Source organism: Babylonia areolata, chromosome 23 (genome assembly GCF_041734735.1).
Source record: "Babylonia areolata isolate BAREFJ2019XMU chromosome 23, ASM4173473v1, whole genome shotgun sequence".
NCBI lineage: Eukaryota > Metazoa > Mollusca > Gastropoda > Neogastropoda > Buccinidae > Babylonia > Babylonia areolata.
In genome coordinates this window covers 19,125,426-19,144,306 of record NC_134898.1, presented here as the reverse complement: position 1 = coordinate 19,144,306, position 18,881 = coordinate 19,125,426, and the positions used below count along the sequence as shown (strand labels likewise).

The 18,881-nt window shown below is 41.7% G+C and overlaps 2 protein-coding genes across 6 annotated transcripts in view; one reads left to right on the top strand and one right to left on the bottom strand.

The window, feature by feature from the left end:
• The first annotated feature begins 24 nt into the window (after nucleotides 1-24).
• On the top strand, nucleotides 25-7,957 carry LOC143297583 (transmembrane protein 161B-like). The gene is made up of 4 exons (XM_076609986.1): nucleotides 25-102; nucleotides 2,485-3,341; nucleotides 5,228-5,455; nucleotides 6,231-7,957. The coding sequence occupies exons 2-4, from the start codon at nucleotides 2,526-2,528 to the stop codon at nucleotides 6,669-6,671; spliced, it is 1,485 nt and encodes a 494-aa protein (XP_076466101.1). The 5' UTR covers nucleotides 25-102; nucleotides 2,485-2,525; the 3' UTR covers nucleotides 6,672-7,957.
• Nucleotides 7,958-10,977: 3,020 nt separating this feature from the next.
• Nucleotides 10,978-18,881, bottom strand: part of LOC143297584 (dynein light chain Tctex-type protein 2B-like) — a 16,353-nt gene continuing 8,449 nt past the window's right edge. For 3 of the 5 annotated variants that reach the window (XM_076609988.1, XM_076609987.1, XM_076609989.1), the window contains exons 2-4: nucleotides 16,809-17,851; nucleotides 15,076-15,255; nucleotides 10,978-14,043 (exon numbers count right to left, since the gene is read on the bottom strand). In XM_076609988.1, the coding sequence (XP_076466103.1) occupies nucleotides 13,897-14,043; nucleotides 15,076-15,255; nucleotides 16,809-16,988 (507 nt within the window). In that variant the 5' untranslated portion in view covers nucleotides 16,989-17,851 and the 3' untranslated portion in view covers nucleotides 10,978-13,896. Of the gene's footprint in view, nucleotides 14,044-15,075; nucleotides 15,256-16,808; nucleotides 17,852-18,616; nucleotides 18,631-18,881 lie in introns of those variants that run through there. The other 2 variants (XM_076609991.1, XM_076609990.1) reach the window with 2 other exon arrangements.

The window sequence follows — 18,881 nt, the reverse complement described above, 5'->3', positions numbered from 1 at the left end:
TGCTAATGCGCAGACGCGATCGCCACTTCCGACGTTATCTTCTGCTTTGAAAAGGCGTGTGTGTCCTTTGGCTGTCGACTAAGTTATGCGATAAACCAAAAGGTGAAATGTTGAATACGCAAAAAATAACCTGCAGATCTTAAGATGCTATAGAACATATTATTTCTGCATGTATGTTTGTAAAACTGAGCTGCATTTTGTTTCATTTTTCTTGTTTTTGCAAGGGCAACGAACTTCAAGTTCAAATAGGGCATCGCATCTTGTCTTGTCCCTGTTCGTGTGGTTATCCCGGTACAGGGCAACGTTCCACAACGGGGGTGCGCTCCAGTAGTCTGATGCTGATATACGGCCGTTAGGCCCCCTAGTTCAGCCAGGGGAACCCGGGCCCCACCCAGCATAAGTCAAAAACAAAACCTGCAGCTATACAGTGAGCCTGAGGCTTGGAGTCAGGCCTCAGTCCTGGTCTTGAAGGTCTGAGGAGATCGGTTGACTTTAAAGAGTTTGATTTTGACTTTAATGAAAGATGTAGGAACCTGGTTGGCAGTGTACACAACAGGCATTTGGGCTGGTGATTCTGCACCCTCTCCAACAGCTGGTCTTCGCTCAAGTTGTTTCAGTTCTTTGAATGAAGGAGTTTCTGTATTCTTCCGTTCTTGCTTCTGAAACCTCTAATATTCTTTTTTTGTCTGGCTGACTTATCCACTATGTTGCTGTTGTTAAATAGGAATAGGAGTCTCTCACACGCACACACATGCACACACACATGCGCGCACACATGCGCGCGCACGCACGCGCGCACACACACACACACACACACACACATCTCTGGTGCACTCCACAAAGCATGACTTCCACCACCTTTCTTCTTGTTTCTTCTTCATATAATTCATGCTAGTGCTCACTCTCGCACAGAGTTTAATTGAAACATACACACAATCTCTGTCTCTCTCTCTTGCCCTCTCTCTCTCTCTCTCTCCTCACACATACACACGCAAATGTGCACTGTCACACATAGTTAAATTGAAAATGCACATGCACAAGCACACGCAGCCACACACACACATACACACCATCATACAAATTGGAAGGTGGCAGAATGGTTAAGGTGCTCGTCTGCCTCTGTTGGGAACGTGAGGCTTGCCTCACCCTGTCTCCTCAGTCTGGCTGGGAAACCAGACTGAGTGCTGGATCTATCAGTGGATGAAAAGCTGATGTCAGGTTTCCTCCCCCCCTGGCCCTCACCTCCCCCCCCCCCCCCCCCCCCCCCCCCACACACACACACACACACTCCCCCCTCCCTCACAAAGGTCTCTTGTTGTCTATTCAATTTGTGGAAGGGGAATATGGAAGATTGCTTGAAGAAAATGAAAACGACCATCATACAAACTCACACAGATGCACTGAAAACAAACACATGCATGCACACACACACACACACACACACACACACACACACACACACACACACACACACAAGTTTTCTCTCTGTCTCACACTGACACACACAGAGTTGCATTGAAAACACACACACACACACACTCTCTCACAAACACAGACACACACACACATACACACACACACACACACACAGAGTTGCATTGAAACAATCACACACACACACACACACACACACACACACACTTAGTTTACATGAGTTATTTTATACCATTCCAGATCTTTAAAAAAAATTGTGGTTTTATGAGTTAATGTATCCGTATGCCTACATCTGTATAAATAAATAAACATTATATTATACATATTTGCAGACAGACTATATATATATATATATATATATATATGTGTGTGTGTGTGTGTGTGTGTGTGTGTGATCTCAACACGTAGACAAACACACACACACATACACCCACCCACTACATTGGCATATATGTGTTATATATATATATATATATATATATATATATTTATGAAATACATGTGAACTGAGCATGCACTTGTATGCACACAACACTTGCATACATCCACACACTGACACAGAGTACCTTCTAGCTAGAGAAAAGCTGTTTATTTACACATGTATACTACACCTTGACTCAATGGTGCAGGGGTCTAATTCCTGTCCTTTGCAAAATACTATTCTGTCAGAGCACAAATTATATTAAAGAGCACAAATTATATTAAAAGTATCTGCGGTTAGTAGCATTCTTTAGTGTATTACCTCCCTTCTGTTTTCACATTTATGTTCACAACATGTCCTTACTTATTCCACTTTCCTCATCAAGGAAAATTCATTCATTCATATATGCAAGTTTCTTCTGATTTTACTTGAGCCATGTTTCAACAATCTAACATACTGACATGTAAAACTGTTTAAACTTTAATGCAAATTGCAGAATGTTTTTCAAAATGCATTATGTTTTATGCTTTGGGTTTGCTGTCGTTGTCCTTATTGATCTGTTATGAAGTGGGATGCATCAATCACAATCTTGTTCACGACTGTATGTTAACCCTTTGTTTTTTTTCCAGACCATAACTGAGTACTGTGGTGTGAGTGTGGAGAAACAACAATGGCAGTCCTGGGTGCCCAGTTTGTCTTCACCATCGCCATGTTCAGCTTTCTCCAAAAGCTCTCTCCCTTCTACTCCTTTGGACGCTGGCTGCTGTCCAACCGACTAGTGCGCTACCTGCACCCTTCCGATGAGGAGCTGAAACAGCTGGCTGGCATCAGCAAAGGTGGGGAGAAGGGGAAAGGGCGGCGCCAGGACTACAAGAAGATGATGACTAACCCCAAGGAGGAGAGCTTTCAGGTGCCTCGCAACCTCCCCCTTCAGCTGGACACAGCCAAAGTGGAGTCGCTGGACCTGGTTCCGCTGCAATATTACACGGAGTACCAGTGGCTGATGGATTTTTCACTAAGCACGGTCATCGTTTACATCCTGACAGAGGTGTACTATGTTATTGGCCAGCATCATATCGAGTTCAATGCCAGTGTCCTGTGGTGTCTGCTCTCAATCGCTTTCTGCTTCCGTGTTCTCATGTCGCAGACCTCGGTGTACCTGCGCACAGAGGAGGGTGGGGAGAAGGTCTTGCTCTTCACTTTCGGTTTCTTTTTTCTGGTGTTGGGGATGGGGATCTTGGTGGTTGGGGATGGCGTCCTGGAGTTTGGTTTGGAGGAAGGCTACAGAAACTTTTCAGATGGAGCCATGGAGTTCTTAAAGAAACAAGGGGTGGAGTCTCACGGCCCAGTTTCGTTTATGACCTTCCGCATTCTTCTCATTGGTTTCTGTGCCATCACTGGTGCCTTGCTAACCTTCCCAGGGCTTCGTCTGGCCAAGCTGCACTTGGACTCTTTGAAGTACCACAAGGAGAACTTTGTCTTGCAGGTAACTTACATACAAAATGAATGATTTGCAAATGCTGTCAAACATCTGCATATGCATGTGCGTGCGTGCGCGTGCACACACACACACACGTAGTGAAGTACGCATACACACACACACACACACACAGTGACACACACGATTAGATTTTTTTTTAAAGTGTATCACAAGTGAGTCTTGAAGGCCTTGCCTCTCTTGTTTTTGTTTTTTTTTGTATTGCCTGGGAGAAATCATTTACAACTTGCATGCTAAAACATACTGTATGAAATCTGACCCAGCATTTGATACTTTTCTAGTAATAGTATTTATTTTGTAATTAAAAAAAAATTGAAAAATCTGAAAATCAAACACATAAACCATGCAAAATTTGGCCAAGCAGAGCAAACCATTTGGCCTAGTTTGCATCAGTTTGACATGGTAACAGTATATGTATCACCAGACATGGAGTATAACACAAACTCCTGTTGTTGTCCTTCTGCGTTCATGGGCTGACCTCCAACAATTACTTGTGTACAATGTACGAATGGCGGTTTATATGTATTCATCATTTCATGGCCATTTTCACCCTGCAATGAATTGTATTACTCATTTGTTACAACAAATTTCTCAGGTGAATTTCAGGCTGCTCTCTTGAAGGAGCGTGTGACACTAAACTTTTTTTTTTTAATCCCTGCCTGCAATTTTTTTTCCTGACTTTTTTCCTATGCTGCACACAGGACCTCAGTTTTTCATCTCATCCGTATGACTGGCGTCCAGACCACCATTCAAAGTCTAGTGAAGGGGGAGAGAAATACTGGGGACTGTGGGATTCAAACCAGTGTGCTCAAATTCTCTCACTTCCTAGGCATTACCACAAGGCCAACACTCAACTAGGTAGCCATACTCCATTTTCAGTGGTGTGCATGCTGGGTATGTTATTTTATCCATAACCAAACAAACGCTGACATGGATTGCATTCTCTTTAAGTCAGTGCACGCATTTGATGTTCTGCATGTTATTACACATATTTATAATATATCATAAAAGCCAAAAGGGTTTCAGGCACTAGCAGATCTGCACATGAATTATGTTGACCTCGCAGATCAGAAAAATCTCCACCCATAACCCATCAGGTGTACCGAAACCAGGGATCAAACTCCGGAAACTTGGGGGCAAGAATCCAGTGCATGAACTCACTATAACTTGGTACGCCAGTGACTGAGTAAGCTCCCCTGACTTTCCCCACGGGCAACTTATTTGTATGGGTAAGAAATAAGATTGCAAAAAAAAAACCACCAAATGTTAGAATTTATGCACTGAAAACTTGCAAACTGATCAGTAATATAACAAGTTCGTTAGGGACCAAAAAATATAAAACTTCCTCCCTTCTTATGCTGTCATCCAGTGAGATGATGAAACTAGAAAGTATCCATATTTTTTGTTTGAAGTTTGCTCACACTGATGACTTGTAGTTGTAAACGAATCCAGGATAACACATAGAGTTTGAAACAGACTGAATTCAGAATTTTATATAGCCCCAATAGGGCCCCTTCGTCTAATTCTGTTGTGTGCTTTGTGACTGAGAAGAAACTGGGTCAGACAGCATTGTAGACACACACTGTTCACTTGAACCAGTCACTTAGAAAATAACTCTCCTGCTCGCGAGCACAACACACTCAGCATTTATTGGTCACAGTGGAGAGTGGAAAGGTCTGTTAAGATATTCTTAGCTTAAAATGTCATTATGCAAACTGGGTGCCACTCCAAAAATTCAAAACTTTCTAAAGCTCGATCAGGCTCTTTTTCCTGAAACAGGTAAACAGTAGGGCCTCAATCTGGGCCATCGTCCGGGGTGAGTTAACTATTCAGCCACTACACCAGTCAAACCTTGTGCTCCAATGGTTGTGCAGGTCTTGCTTCACATCAACTACATGCTTCCCGTTGTCATCATCTTGCTGTGGGTCAAGCCCATTGGCCGAGACTTCCTGTGCGGTGGAGGCGCTTTCTGGGGCAACCAGTACCTCTTCCACAACCAGTTTGATGCCCTGAGACTGCTGGTGGTGGTGGGGACGTGTGTGGCCCGCATCCTCTTCATGCCGCTGTTCATGCAGTCCCACCTGAACATGGCTCATGAGAAGGTTTTGGAAATTATCTCTATCACAAAATATCAGACTCTGTAGAACCACTATTGAATCTTGAAAATGTAATCAGACTCTGTCCCACTGTTGAATCTTGAAAATCTAATCTTAAGTTAAAACATATTTGTACAGGCAGTATTTTAAGCGATAGATCCTTCTCCTCCTAGACCATCTTTATGTGTGAGTATGCTTTGATGTGTGTGTGTGTGTGTGTGTGTTGTTAGATGCACTTGTAACAATTTTTAGATTATATTTCTTGGTCTTATTCATATCACATGTATGTTAAATGCTCTTAGAGCTGCAGGGTTAGTGGTATGTAATGCACATTTTTATTTATTTAGTATTATTGTTAGTAGTAGTTGCATATTTTTATATCTTATTTATACCACATGCACTGATGTAGGGTAAGAGCTATTATGAATGCACATTATTATCATTGTCTTTATATTCCTGTGTCTCATGCATTCCAGATGTATTGTTAAATGTGTATTGAGTCACAGGATAAGCACTATACAATCTATCATTATTACTGTTGTTATTATATTCCTCATTTCCTGTATCCTTTTCATACCACATATATTGCTAAATATGCTTTGAGCCGCCAGGTAAAAAAATATAAATCATTGCATATTATGATTGTTATAACTACTCTCATTATTAGAATATTTTCATTATTTTATTCCTGTGTGATTCAAACCACATGTATTGCTAAATGCACTTGGAGCCACAGGGTGAGAACTATAAATCAATGTACATTTTTATTATGATTATGAAGGTGGAGCGCATGAAGAAGGAGTCTGGGAGGATTGGGAGCCTGGAGCTGCAGAAGATGGTGGCCCGCGTGTTCTACTACCTGTGCATGGTGGCCATCCAGTACCTCGCCCCCGTCCTCCTCCTTCTCTTCCTCACCTTCCTCCTCAAGACCCTTGGCAACTACTCGTGGAGCGTTGTCCTGGGCGACTCTGTGGCTGAACTGTTTTCCGGGTACCAGAAGGCTTCCAACCGAACTGTTCCGGCCCCGGCAGGGAATGGGACGGCAGCTTCGATCTTGGAGACTGCGGCACATTTTGCGGTGACTTTGGGTGACTTGCGTGCAGTGTTCACACCGGTTTGGTACCGTGGACTGTTCTCCTTCCTCCTGTGGTGGGTGTGTGCAGCCTGGTTCACCACCACCTCTCTGGGCGTCATGTACTACTCCAACAACCTGGACAGATGAGAGGGCTGGGAAAGAAGAAACTGGTCACATGCTTATTTTTCTCCCTATCTTTCATACATGTTATATGTACAGAGCATTTGTGAACTTTGTGCAAAGTTCATTTCACTTTTCGGCGTCTTAAGGACCCCAAGCATAATTAAACATCTGCAGTCTCATTTGTATGAAAATAGTATGTGAACTGACAGGTATTTGTGAACGTAATGCATTTCAGCATCATAAAGACAAAATTGGGCATAATTACACATCTGTTTTGTGATCTCTTATAAATTCTATAGGAAAAAGGAAGATAAACCAAGAGACATATTCATCAATCCAGCTCTCTCTCCCTTCTTATCGCACATGCACACACTAACTTCTCTCCCACACAGACCCACTCCCACAACTTGTTCTCTCTTTTTGTGCGAAATATTTATGCCATTGAGAGATGAAAAGTAGAATATGCTACTTAAAATGAAGGAAAACAACAACAAAGAAAAGAAAGATAACAATGAAAAACATAACTTTCGAGTGGTGAGAAGGGTCTGTACAAGAAATAAGGCAACACACTTTTTCTTTTCATTTGAAAGCAGATTTATTTTTGAAGTGGAGTCCTAGAAAATTATCACTGCCACTATCATAAAAATAATGTGGGTAAAACTAAAAGAAAAACAAAAGAAACAAGAAAAAAAAAAGAAGCAAACACTGGCCCTCAAACCTTTGTTGTCATCATCTATGCATGGCTTGATGACCCCTGTATCTGTGGCTGTCGTGGACAATAAAATCAGCAGTGCTGGTTATGTCTCGTGTATGTTTGCTGTAAATTTCCTTCCTGTTTGACTCCCTTAGTGATGGTACCATAGCAGTCCATTAGGTGATGGACATATAATCCAGTGTCGCCAGTGATCAGGATATGAGTCCCGTTTCAGCAAGGTGTCCTTGAAAAAGTCGCTTTGATACTGATTTTCCTCACTCCACCCAGGTGTTAATGGGTGTGAGACCGACTTCATTTTGGGAAGGTTTAAACTGCAGGAGAGGATTGTTCCCTGCCTTCCTTTGAGGAGCCCTAGACACAAAAAGTGTAATGAATATGCTGCCTTGATGGCCATAGAGGTAATGCATCCGCCTAGGAAGCGAGAGAATCTGAGCGCACTGGTTGGAATCACAGCACAGTCGCCACAAGACCTTGAGTGGTGGTCTGGATGCTAGTCATTTGGATGAGACGATAAACTGAGGTCCCGTGTGCAGCATGCTCTTAGTGCATGTAAAAGAACCCATGGCAACAGAGGAATCTGTTGTGACAAAAATAAGAGGGAATACAGTAAAAGGCTATGAGACCATTAACCTTAGTCTTGAATCCTTGGGTGCTTGTTCAGGAAAGTATGTCCCAGCACTGCCATGAAAGCTTAGATTATGACACTGACTTTACACCAGTTTGTGTTGTCAGGTTTAGCTTGTGTTGTAGTTTTTTGTAGCTTGGATCCCCCTGGTGATTTTTGAAACTCAGAGCTGCTTGAAATGATTTGTGGTGTGCAATGAGATGTGTGTGGTTACTAATAGTAATACCTGTAGTTGAATGTGTGTGCATATTTTTCAGGTTCTTTTTGTTGTTGGTTTTGGGTTGTTGTTTTTTTTGTATGGGTCCATTTTTTAATTATTCCCTTTCATGCTTCAATGAGACAAGACTGCACATTATTTTAATGCACTGCAGGTCTAAAAAAATTAAATTAGAAAAAACTTTGAAAAGTGTATCCTTTGAATTGTGAAAATGATTGCTCCTTGTGTTGCATGATAACAATGGCAGTTTATTTGGCAAAAATTTCCACAATTGAACTGTTGATTGTAAATCATGCACCAGATTTAAGGGTTGTGTGGACTGAAAAAAAAAAAAAAAAATGCAGAAGAAGAAAAAAAAAAAAAAAGCAGCTCAACAAAAAAACAATAGACCAGGAGATAGTTTCAAAGAGGCGTCGAAGCATGTGGACTGATCCATATGTATGCTACACCAGATCTGCTTGAAAATGGTCATGTCATGAAAGCCTACCATGGGTTTGTATATAGGCATTTATATTGAAAAGTTATCTTCTCTCTCTCTGTATCTCTCTCTCTGTCTCTCTCACTCAATTTCTGTTGCCCTCACTCCAACTGGGTGTGAATGGATACCTACCTGAATTTGGTCAGGGAAAGATTTTATGCCAGTATTGAAACAGTGAATATGAATTCACTGGCCCAATAGCTGTCAAAGGCTATGGGACATTTAGCCTGTTTTGGGTTGGTTTGTTTGTTTTTTTTGGGTTTTTTTTGTTTTGTTTTGTTTTTAAACTTTTGACTTGTTTTGTCCAAGCCAGACTGAGTTGCTCATTGGGTTTTTTGTTGTTGTTGGTTTTTTGTGTTTTTTTTCCTGTTCATTTCATCATTTGAAATGACTAACTTTAAGATGAACCTAAAAATACAGTGTCAGTTCAATGGCTTGTGAGATTTACTGCTGGCACAAATCAGTGCAGTGGTATAGGAGATTAGTCTGTTTATTTTCTTTCTTTCATGCTGGCATTTACTGTATCTTTTGACTTGGAGTTATTATTTTGTTGTTGTGAACCATCTTCTTGAAGAAGTTATTGTTATATTATCTTTGCTTTTGTTAATTGTGAATATTCAGCTTGGAGAAGTTTAATTTCTTTTTGGTTTTGATGTTGTTACTTCTTGTTTATTACTGGCATAAGTGACATTATCATAAAAATCGGAAGAAGGTTGCTTTCTCACACTATCATATGTTGCAGTGTGAATGCATGTTTTTCTTGTTTCCAAGCTTGATTATTTATATCATTAAAAATACTACCAATGAGAAAAATGTATGTTTTATTTTGAGCTATGTGATTTGCAATATATATATATATAACTTGCCCAGTGGAAAACATACCATATTCATTTTATCAGTTCTTGTGACAGTTCATTATCATGTGTTTGTATGCTGTGTTGACATGATGTGAGTACTTCATGAAATGTTGTTTTTTTTCGTATGAAGATCAGCAGTGACAACATTTTGCATTTTTTAAGCAAATTATATGTCTTTAAAAGAGAATATTCACTTTTATTGTTTTGATTTATGTAAAATTAGATGGTCTGTTTATTTCCATGAAAAGTAAATAGATCCATCCAAGACTTCCAGTTCACACACATAGCCATGAATAATACTTTCTTCAAACACCCAACAGTGTTTTGTGTGTAATCTCATAATGCAGATAAGTACATCTTCATTTTTCATAAAAATTTACCTTTGTCCAGGTAATGGCTTTATGTGCATTGGGTAGATTGCTGTGTTTGGCATTATGATACAGCTGAGGGTTTGTATATGTATTTCTTATTGTTACAGATCATGCTATTTCATTTATGATGCAGAATACTTCTTGAATGATACAGAGTTTGGAAGTGACTTTTTGTCCATATGTGTGTGTTTTGTATGTGTGTGTCTGTGTGTGCCTGTGCATGTGTGTGTGTTGTTAGATGTATATGTGTGTGTGTGTTTCACTATGTGGGGGTGGGGTGCACTGAAGTGGCATGGGCACATCTCACGATCATTAGGGCTTGCCAAGACAGTCCTGCAAGGCAGAGTGCAAGGAAGGAGAGGCAGACAGAAAAAGAGATGAGAGAATGATATCCTAGAATGGACAGGCGCAAGACTTTGTGATGCCCCAAGAAAGACCAGGAACAGGGAGAGGACTGGTTGCCAGGTCATCAGTGGTGTCCCTGCAGTCACAGATGATGGGATAGAATAAGTGTGTGTGTGTAAGTTGTGCATGTGTTCGAAAAAGAAAAATCTGATCTCTCTTTACTTATGTATTTTGTCAAGACTAAGTGAATTGAGGTAAATTGTAAGTCAGAACTGTATCAAGTCAGACCAGTACACTTGCATCTGTTGGGTGCTACGCAAACTCTGATAGTTCATTGTACACATATATGTCTGGGATGGATCAGCATTTCATTTCTTATTAGGGAAAGAATGGTCTGTGTGAGTGATATTTTAGGAAAGCTTGCTTTCATGAATTTTGAGCCAGAACATGAATGCACACTTACATTCACAAAAGAATGCACATTTGTGTACACTTAAGAATGCACATGAGCATGAACATGTGCACAAACACACACATACACACAAGCCTGAAGGAAAGCTCATACATATATAATTATATACATGTATATGCACACATAAATGCATATTCTCACTTGCATATGTATACATGTGCTAGCACTCACACTTTGTCACTCGTGTACACACATTCTCACAAGCAAGCATGCATGTACGTACACACTTGCACACACATGTGTGCACATACACACACACACACACACACACACACACACACACACAGGTTACTTGACAACAGTGTGCTTTAGGCCTAACCAGGATTTGAGGCGAAAATCGTTAATTAACTGTACTCAATCACAGTAAAATGTTGCTGTTACTGCATGTTCACAATACAGCATGATTGAATTGATAGCTGAATTGTTTCAACCAATTGTTTTAACTCATGGCTTGAATCTATTTGGAGTGTTGAATGGGTTTTCTTGGCATTGATGATTGTTGTTGTTTTTTTAATAATTATAATAAACTGGACAGACAAACTGTTACACTCTGGAATGTGCTCTGTTTTTCTCCAGTCCATAATCATAGAAGGTAATGTGTGTGTGTGTGTGTGTGCGCGCGCGTGCACACACACACACACACACACACACACACACACACACCTTTGTGCATACCTTAAATACCGTTTACCTACTTAACCGTCTTCCGTCCCTCTCCACCCCAACTCCACGGTATTCCCCCCCTTCACTCCTCGTTTTTTTCACTCTCACCCAGGTGGCGTCCTGCCTATACAATGCCTAGCTGTCGACTCATAATTGGTTCCAGGATTAAATCCGATATCGAACGTAGATCACTCCCGCTGACACGTAACACATGCAGAGCAACAAAGCGTATAATCCGGGGATTATACAAACGATCATACCTCTAATCTGCTTCCAGGCGCAAAGTCTGAAACGTAAGTGTGCGAGCCGAGTCCAAAGATTTTTTTTCTTTTTCTTTTTTTTCTAAATCGAATTCTCCTTCCAACAATTCGAGAAACCGCTGTTTTGATACCCAGGGCCTGTACACAGCTATCATAACACTCTTTGCATCTGCGCACAGTAGTTTGAATAAAGATGGTGGTCAGGAAAATCCCGAGCAGAATATTGGATAATGTTCATGCACCTGAACAATGAATGGTACGTTTTCACACACACACACACATGTACGTGCGCTCACTCGTATGAACTATCTTACTCTCTCTCTCTCTCTCTCTCTCTCTCTCTCTCTCTCTCACCCCAACCCCACTGAACACACAAGAGAACAATCACCAGTACGGAACATTAAACCAAACTCTTCTTCGATCCTCGCATATTGTTAGAATAACATTGCTCTGCTGAACAACACACACACACACACACACACACACACACAGAGTGAGAAGGAGAAGAAAAAGAGCAAGGAGAACAGTAAGATGAAAAACAAGTAGGAATTGAGTTGGCGGCGTGCAGTACAGGGTCTCCTATATTATATGTTGATGGTCATTGACCTGACGGACAGAGTACCTACTCTGGAACTGAGAATGGAGAAGGGTGGACGGATGGTTCTGGGATTCATGGAATAACACCTACAACGCCAGCCATGAACGAACGCTTAGGAGAAGAAAGAGGAGGAGGGAGAGAGAGGCAGAAACGCACACACACACACACACACACACACACACACACACACACAATTATATATATAGAGAGAGACAGAGATAGAGTTTATAATAATCAAGTTTGAGTATAAACCTTTATTGATGTGCACAAAGGAAACACACAGAAATACAAGCACGCGCACACAAACACACACACACACACACACACACACACATGCACACACGCTCAGGCACACACACACACACACACACACACACACTCAGTCATAAACCACTTTCCTCATCTCTTTGACACACTCAGCACTGCCATTTACCTTCACATCATTGACACAGACCAGTCACTTAAAGGAAACCAGATCATACGAATGAAACGAACTCACAAACAAGATACCAATTTTTCGTCCTTATACTCTCCTGGCACATCGAGCCATCACGTCACTTTCAAGAGCGCACGATTTGCCATGGTCGGTGTAGCGGCCTATTCGTACCCCCGTTTGTTTTTTACCGCTGGGTCAAATCTAGCTTGCCTACATTGACTCCAGGGTCTATGTGGACCAGTCCGACACCCAGGGATACACCCTGATTGACACACAGGGGTCAATTCTTCACTTGGTCAGAACTTACCCGGACCTTATTGGATTTTACCACCCCAATCCCATAACACACATACACACAAGAACTGACACGCGCGCACGCACGCACACACACACACACACACACACACACCTTGAAATGGATATGTGGTCATTGTAGGCAAAGTTGAAATGATCCTCCATGTTCCCTTCCATTTGGTCAAAGTGGAGAGGATGGCGGTGGGCATCATGCACGCTTCTCAATCACACAGCAGACATATAGATACGCTATTCCGGTATTGGAACCATAGCGAGCTCCATTGCCACGTAATGATAATATATAAACTCAATCGAATCAAAAGCATGATGATGATGATTATGTTATCGTTAACTAATGAGGTCTACTCGGCACAGTTTCAGCCAGCCCATCGCTAAACTTTGATATTCCAAATGGCTGTCACAAACTATCATCCCTCTTAAACTCGACTTCCGAATGTCACAGTAAATAAACACATAAATGAACAAATAAACAAACAAATAGATTAATTAATTAATCAATTAATCAAACGAATGAATGAATGCATAAACAAATAGATAAATAAATAGATACATAAATGATACAAAGAAAGTAAACGAATATAACGTATTTCTCGACGTCAAGGATGAGCACTGTTTCTCTAAAGTGTACCTGGAACGGCAGCGAAACACAAAGACATCCCTGAAACACTGCACGTGCGTGCTGACAATAATGTTCTACAAATAATGGCGTGCAAGTTTGTTTTTATTTTTATTATTATTATTATTATTATTTTGTTGTTGTTATTTCTTGTTTCTGCTCAACGCAGGCAAAGTGGACGAACTGCGTCAACTGTACAGTCCTTTGTGACGTATCACTACTACTATACGTAGCCCTTGGCAATGTGTGACTACTACTGTAAAGTCCTCTGTGACGTGGGATTATTCGAAGTAGACGCCGTAGCACTGCGCCACCACGAAGATGGACTTGTTGTCGTATGTGACGGAGGCGTGACTGTCCAGCGAGTGGTCCCACACACAGCGACTGGCCACCTGTAGGCCCTGCTGGGACTGCTGACCAAGGGTGATCTGTAATAATATATATATATATATATATACATTTAACGTCGATGTTCACCTCAGGCAATATGACGAACATAAATAATTATCAGTCATCCCAGGAAAGTTGGAGATGGGATCGACCTGTGTGTGTGTGTGTGTGTGTGTGTGTGTGTGTGTGTGTGTTTGTGTGTGTGTGTGTGTGTGTGTGTGTGTGTGTGTGTGTGCGTGCGTGCGTGCGTGCGTGTGTGTGTGTGTGTGTGTGTGTGTGTGTGTGTGTGTGTGTGTGTGTGTGTTGTTTGTTAGGTTTTTTGGTCATTAAAGAAAGCATGCTGTACACATGAAAACAACAACAAACAAACAGAAAAAAAAGAAACAGTAGCTGCAATTGACGTTCACATTATTGTCATGTTGGTCGTGTTAGTGTCGTAGTAGATAGGTTGATTCCTGCATGCGACTGAGGAGCACACACACACACACACACACACACACACACACACACACACACACACACACACACACACACACACACACACACACACACACACACACACACACACACACACACACACACACACACACACACACACACACTCACTCACTCTCTCTCTCTCACACACACACACAGAGGTCGATCCCATCTCCACCGTTCCTGGTATGACTGATAATTATTCATGTTCGTCATATTGCCTGAGGTGAGCATCGAATGAAGCTGATGAACTGGTAAACGTTACATAACATAGGCGACTGGCGCAACAGCCCAGTTGTTAAAGCGTTCGATTTTCAATCCGAGAGTCCCGGGTTCGAATCCGGTCACGGCAATCGGTGGGTAGAGATTTTTCCGATCTCCCAGGTCATCCAAGTCAGACCTCCTAGTGCCTGAACCCCCTTTGTGTGTATACATACGCATGCAGAGGATCAAATACGCATGTTAAAGATCCCGTACAACATGTCAATGTTCGGTGGAATATGGAAAAAAAAAATAATAAAAAATAACCGGCATGTACCCCCCGCCACCCCGTCCCCGAAAACGGATTATGACTGCCTAGACTAAGTCCACACCTGACACACGACCCTGTAGCGCTGCCAGCGGAAGTCCTTGACCCTTTTCTGGATCTCCTGGGCCAGTTGCTTGGTCAGCTCCTGAGACTTGACGGGGTCATAAGTCACGCCCTTCAGCCTCTCCTCCAACACCTCCCTCATCACGCCCTCCACCCGCCACGACTGGAACCTCTCTTCGTCCTGCAAGTGTCATGAAGGTCATCAATGTTCCTCAGCTGATGTTAACTCTCTGCCTTCCTATATACTACCTACATGCATACCCGTATCCCTCTCTTCGTTCTGGAAATGTTACAAAGGTCATCAATGTTCCTCAGCTGATGTTAACTCTCTGCCTGCCTATATGCTACGTACCTGCATATCCGTATCCCTCTCCTCGTTCTGAAAATGTTACAAAGCTCATACATGTTCCTCAGCTGATGTTAACTCTCTGCCTACCTATATACTACCGACCTGCATATCCGTATCCCTCTCCTCGTTCTGAAAATGTTACAGAGCTCACACATGTTCCTCAGCTGATGTTAACTCTCTGCCTACCTATATACTACCTACCTGCATATCCATATCCATATATCCATATATGAATATATATATATATAAATACACACACACACACACACACACACACACACACACACACACACACACACACACACACACACAAAACCATTTACCCACCCATACCCACAACCTCCAGCCCCGACCCAGCTATCCCTTGTCAGCCTTTAAAGAACCAAGAACAAGTTACTTGACAAATTTTTCACTGAGAGAAAAAGGCTTTTGAAACCTTTTTCATTATTCGAGAGTAGAAACAAACATTTATTGACTCGTTTAATCATTTCCCTTGAAATCATAATAAATGCACTCTGATTTACCTCGACAAGCAAAGTGCATCTCTCTGAGTCGACCTGCTTGCAAATTCTTCTTGCGAATGCGTCTTATATAGGTTTAGGACAATTATCCATTCACTCCTAACATGTATACAATAGATATACCAGCTAGTGTTGCTTATTAATGAGTACATGTTGTTGTTTTTTTGCCTCCAAATGTACCTTTCAGCCGAGCACTTGATATGGCCATTGTAACTGATTGGTTGCACAATGCCAAACGTGCTTTATATTTTGTTGTTGTTTGTTTATTTTTTTTGTTTTTGTTTTTTGTTTTTTGTTCTGTGAGGCATTTTTGTGATAATTTTCTCCTCTGTTAATTTGAGTTGTTTTCTGCTCAAGTCATGTGTGTGTATGGTTGAGTGTGGTGATTCATTTTGGGGCGTGAGTGCGTGCAAATGGGCGATTATCAGCGCATTGATGCAAGCGTATACAAATGCCAGTCATCATCATCATCATCATTATTGTTATCATATGTTTTTGCTGCCCCATCATCTGCACCGTTTCAGTGGCATTGCTCCCACACGGCTCATTCTGTGTCCCGCACACTTTGTTGCAGTCCCAGCGTCAGCAGTCCACATGGAACTATGGATATCATGTCATTATCATCATCATCATCGTTATTATTATTGTCAGTAGTAGTAGTAGTAACAGTAGTAGTATCATTACAATTTGTAGTCACGTGAAATATGTAATATCTTCCCACAGGTTTTCCTGTAATAATCACGCTTTATTCTGTCTTTCGTCACTCAGCCAACCCCAGCCATCACCACCCCCTCTCCTTTCAACACACTTCATCACTCCTTCCCGTCTCCCTTCCAGCACGTAGCCCTCTCCCCAGGACCTTACCTGTGGCTTCATGCGGTACGAGTTTTCCAGCTTCACGTGCACAGGACGGCTGCTGTCCGGGGCCTCGGACCCCTCTTTTACGCCCGACAGCTTCAGGCGGCCCGGGGCCCCGGGGGTCAAACGGGTGATGGTCCGCCGGCGACTCATGGACACTTCCCTTGGACGTAGCGTATCCGCCATTCCTCTGTCTTCTATTTTTTTCCCCTTACCTTTCTTTGGTTTGCTTCGCTTGCTTGCTTTGACTTCTTGTGGCTCACTTAGCTTCAATTGATCGACTCCCCTCCAAAAGTCTTCTCGGCGTCAGTTCACGCACTTCTTCCTTTTATTTACTTTTTTTGCTTGTCTGCTTTCTTGTGTCTCACGTGTAGCCTCAGTGAATCTCTCCCCCCAACAAATCCTTGCTAGTCGGCATTCAAAGGAGAAATCACCGCATTTCCCCCCCCCCTTTTTTTTCTTTGGTTGCTCCTTTTTGTTTTTGTTTCTTTGCAGTTCAGCCGGTTTCAGATTTCCTCCAAAACGTCTTTGCTTGTTTCGGCGTCAAAGGACGTGTTCCCTGCGTGAAAAAAAACAGCTGCTAACTTATGTAGCTTGCTACCAATGGACAGACGAATCTTTGCTGATCTTCGAAAGAGTGGTTGTTTAGTTTTTGTTGTTGTTGTTTAGGTGTTGTTGTTGTTGTTGTTGGTGGTGGTGGTGGTGGTGGTGGTGTTGCTTGTGGGTGTGGGTGGGTGTGTTTATTTATTTTTTCATTATTCTTTTAAACAGTTCTTTGCATGTAAAGAAATGGTTCGTCGAATCTTAGTTTCATGGGCAAACAAATGTTTACTTGCGACCCCTCACATGGAAAGACGAGTTTTTGCAGGAGTGTAGGGCCTACGTCTCTTTAGTGGATTAGTTCTTGAACGGCACTTTTCGCCCAAAAGGACAGGTCCTTGCAGTTCCTCGCTCCTGGTTTGACGTGATCGATAAGTGTTCAAGTGTTTGTACAGGTCCTCGCAGTTCACCTCGCCCAAATGGGCACACGGGATCGTGGATGGGGCAACCTGGACAAACAAGTTTTTAACCTGTCACCTGGAGTGGGGGAGGAGGTGGGGTGGAGGGGAAGCGTAAGTGCATGCAAGATTGCGAGAGAGTGTGTGCGCGGGCACATGTGTGTGTGGATATATATATATATATATATATATATATATATATATATATATATATATATATATATATATATATATGTGTGTGTGTGTGTGTGTGTGTGTGTGTGTGTGTGACAGTGTATGGGGTAGGATGTGTGTGTGTGTGTGTGTGTGTGTGTGTGTGTGAGTAGAGGCTCTGTTGATGAGATATGTCGTCATATACTGTTCAGGACAGGTCATCTACACCAGAAATAATGGAATCCTTACTGATTAATAAACAGCTTTAAATGGTCGTTCACAGTCAGTTCATCTTCACAAACAATCAGCGCGGATTAGAGTGAAATTCTGACTTGCAAACACACAGCATGTACTTAAATGATTTCATGAAATTATCAGCATTTCTTAATCCTTGCTCATAAACAATCAGCATAGATTTGAATTTTCGCTTCCAAACGCCTAACAGTTATGATTGAATCCTTGTTCACAAACAGCAGCACAGAATAAAATGCTTACTTAAAGAACAATCAGCTTCGAAAGGATGATATCCTTTATTCATAACCAGCATAAAATTAGTCCTTTTGTACAGTCAGTATATACTTATTCCTAAATTTTACAAAATCAGCATAGGTTGAAAAATTTCATTTGCAAGCACTAGAAAAACATAATCGATTCCTTACTTACAAGAAAATAAGCATAGACTTTAATCCTGAATCACAAGCAAGCAACACGAAATTAATCCCTTCTTCGGCTCACTAACGAACCAGTGCACTCGACTTGACCCATACACACAGACATATATCAGCACAGACTTTTCGTGGTGAAGTTTTCTGTTGACCAAGTGAACAAAGAAAAACAAAACAAAAAAATAAAATAAAAAAAATAACAAAACAAAACACACACACACACACACACACACACACACACACACACACACACACACAAATGA

What these genes read in the sequence shown, in the direction of transcription:
- LOC143297583 (XM_076609986.1), top strand. Translation starts at nt 2,526, where the DNA reads ATGGCAGTCCTGGGTGCCCAGTTTGTCTTCACCATCGCCATGTTCAGC. An exon ending in AGGAGAACTTTGTCTTGCAG is followed by an intron (nt 3,342 to 5,227) that starts GTAACTTACATA and finishes ATGGTTGTGCAG; the next exon opens with GTCTTGCTTCACATCAACTA. An exon ending in TGAACATGGCTCATGAGAAG is followed by an intron (nt 5,456 to 6,230) that starts GTTTTGGAAATT and finishes ATGATTATGAAG; the next exon opens with GTGGAGCGCATGAAGAAGGA.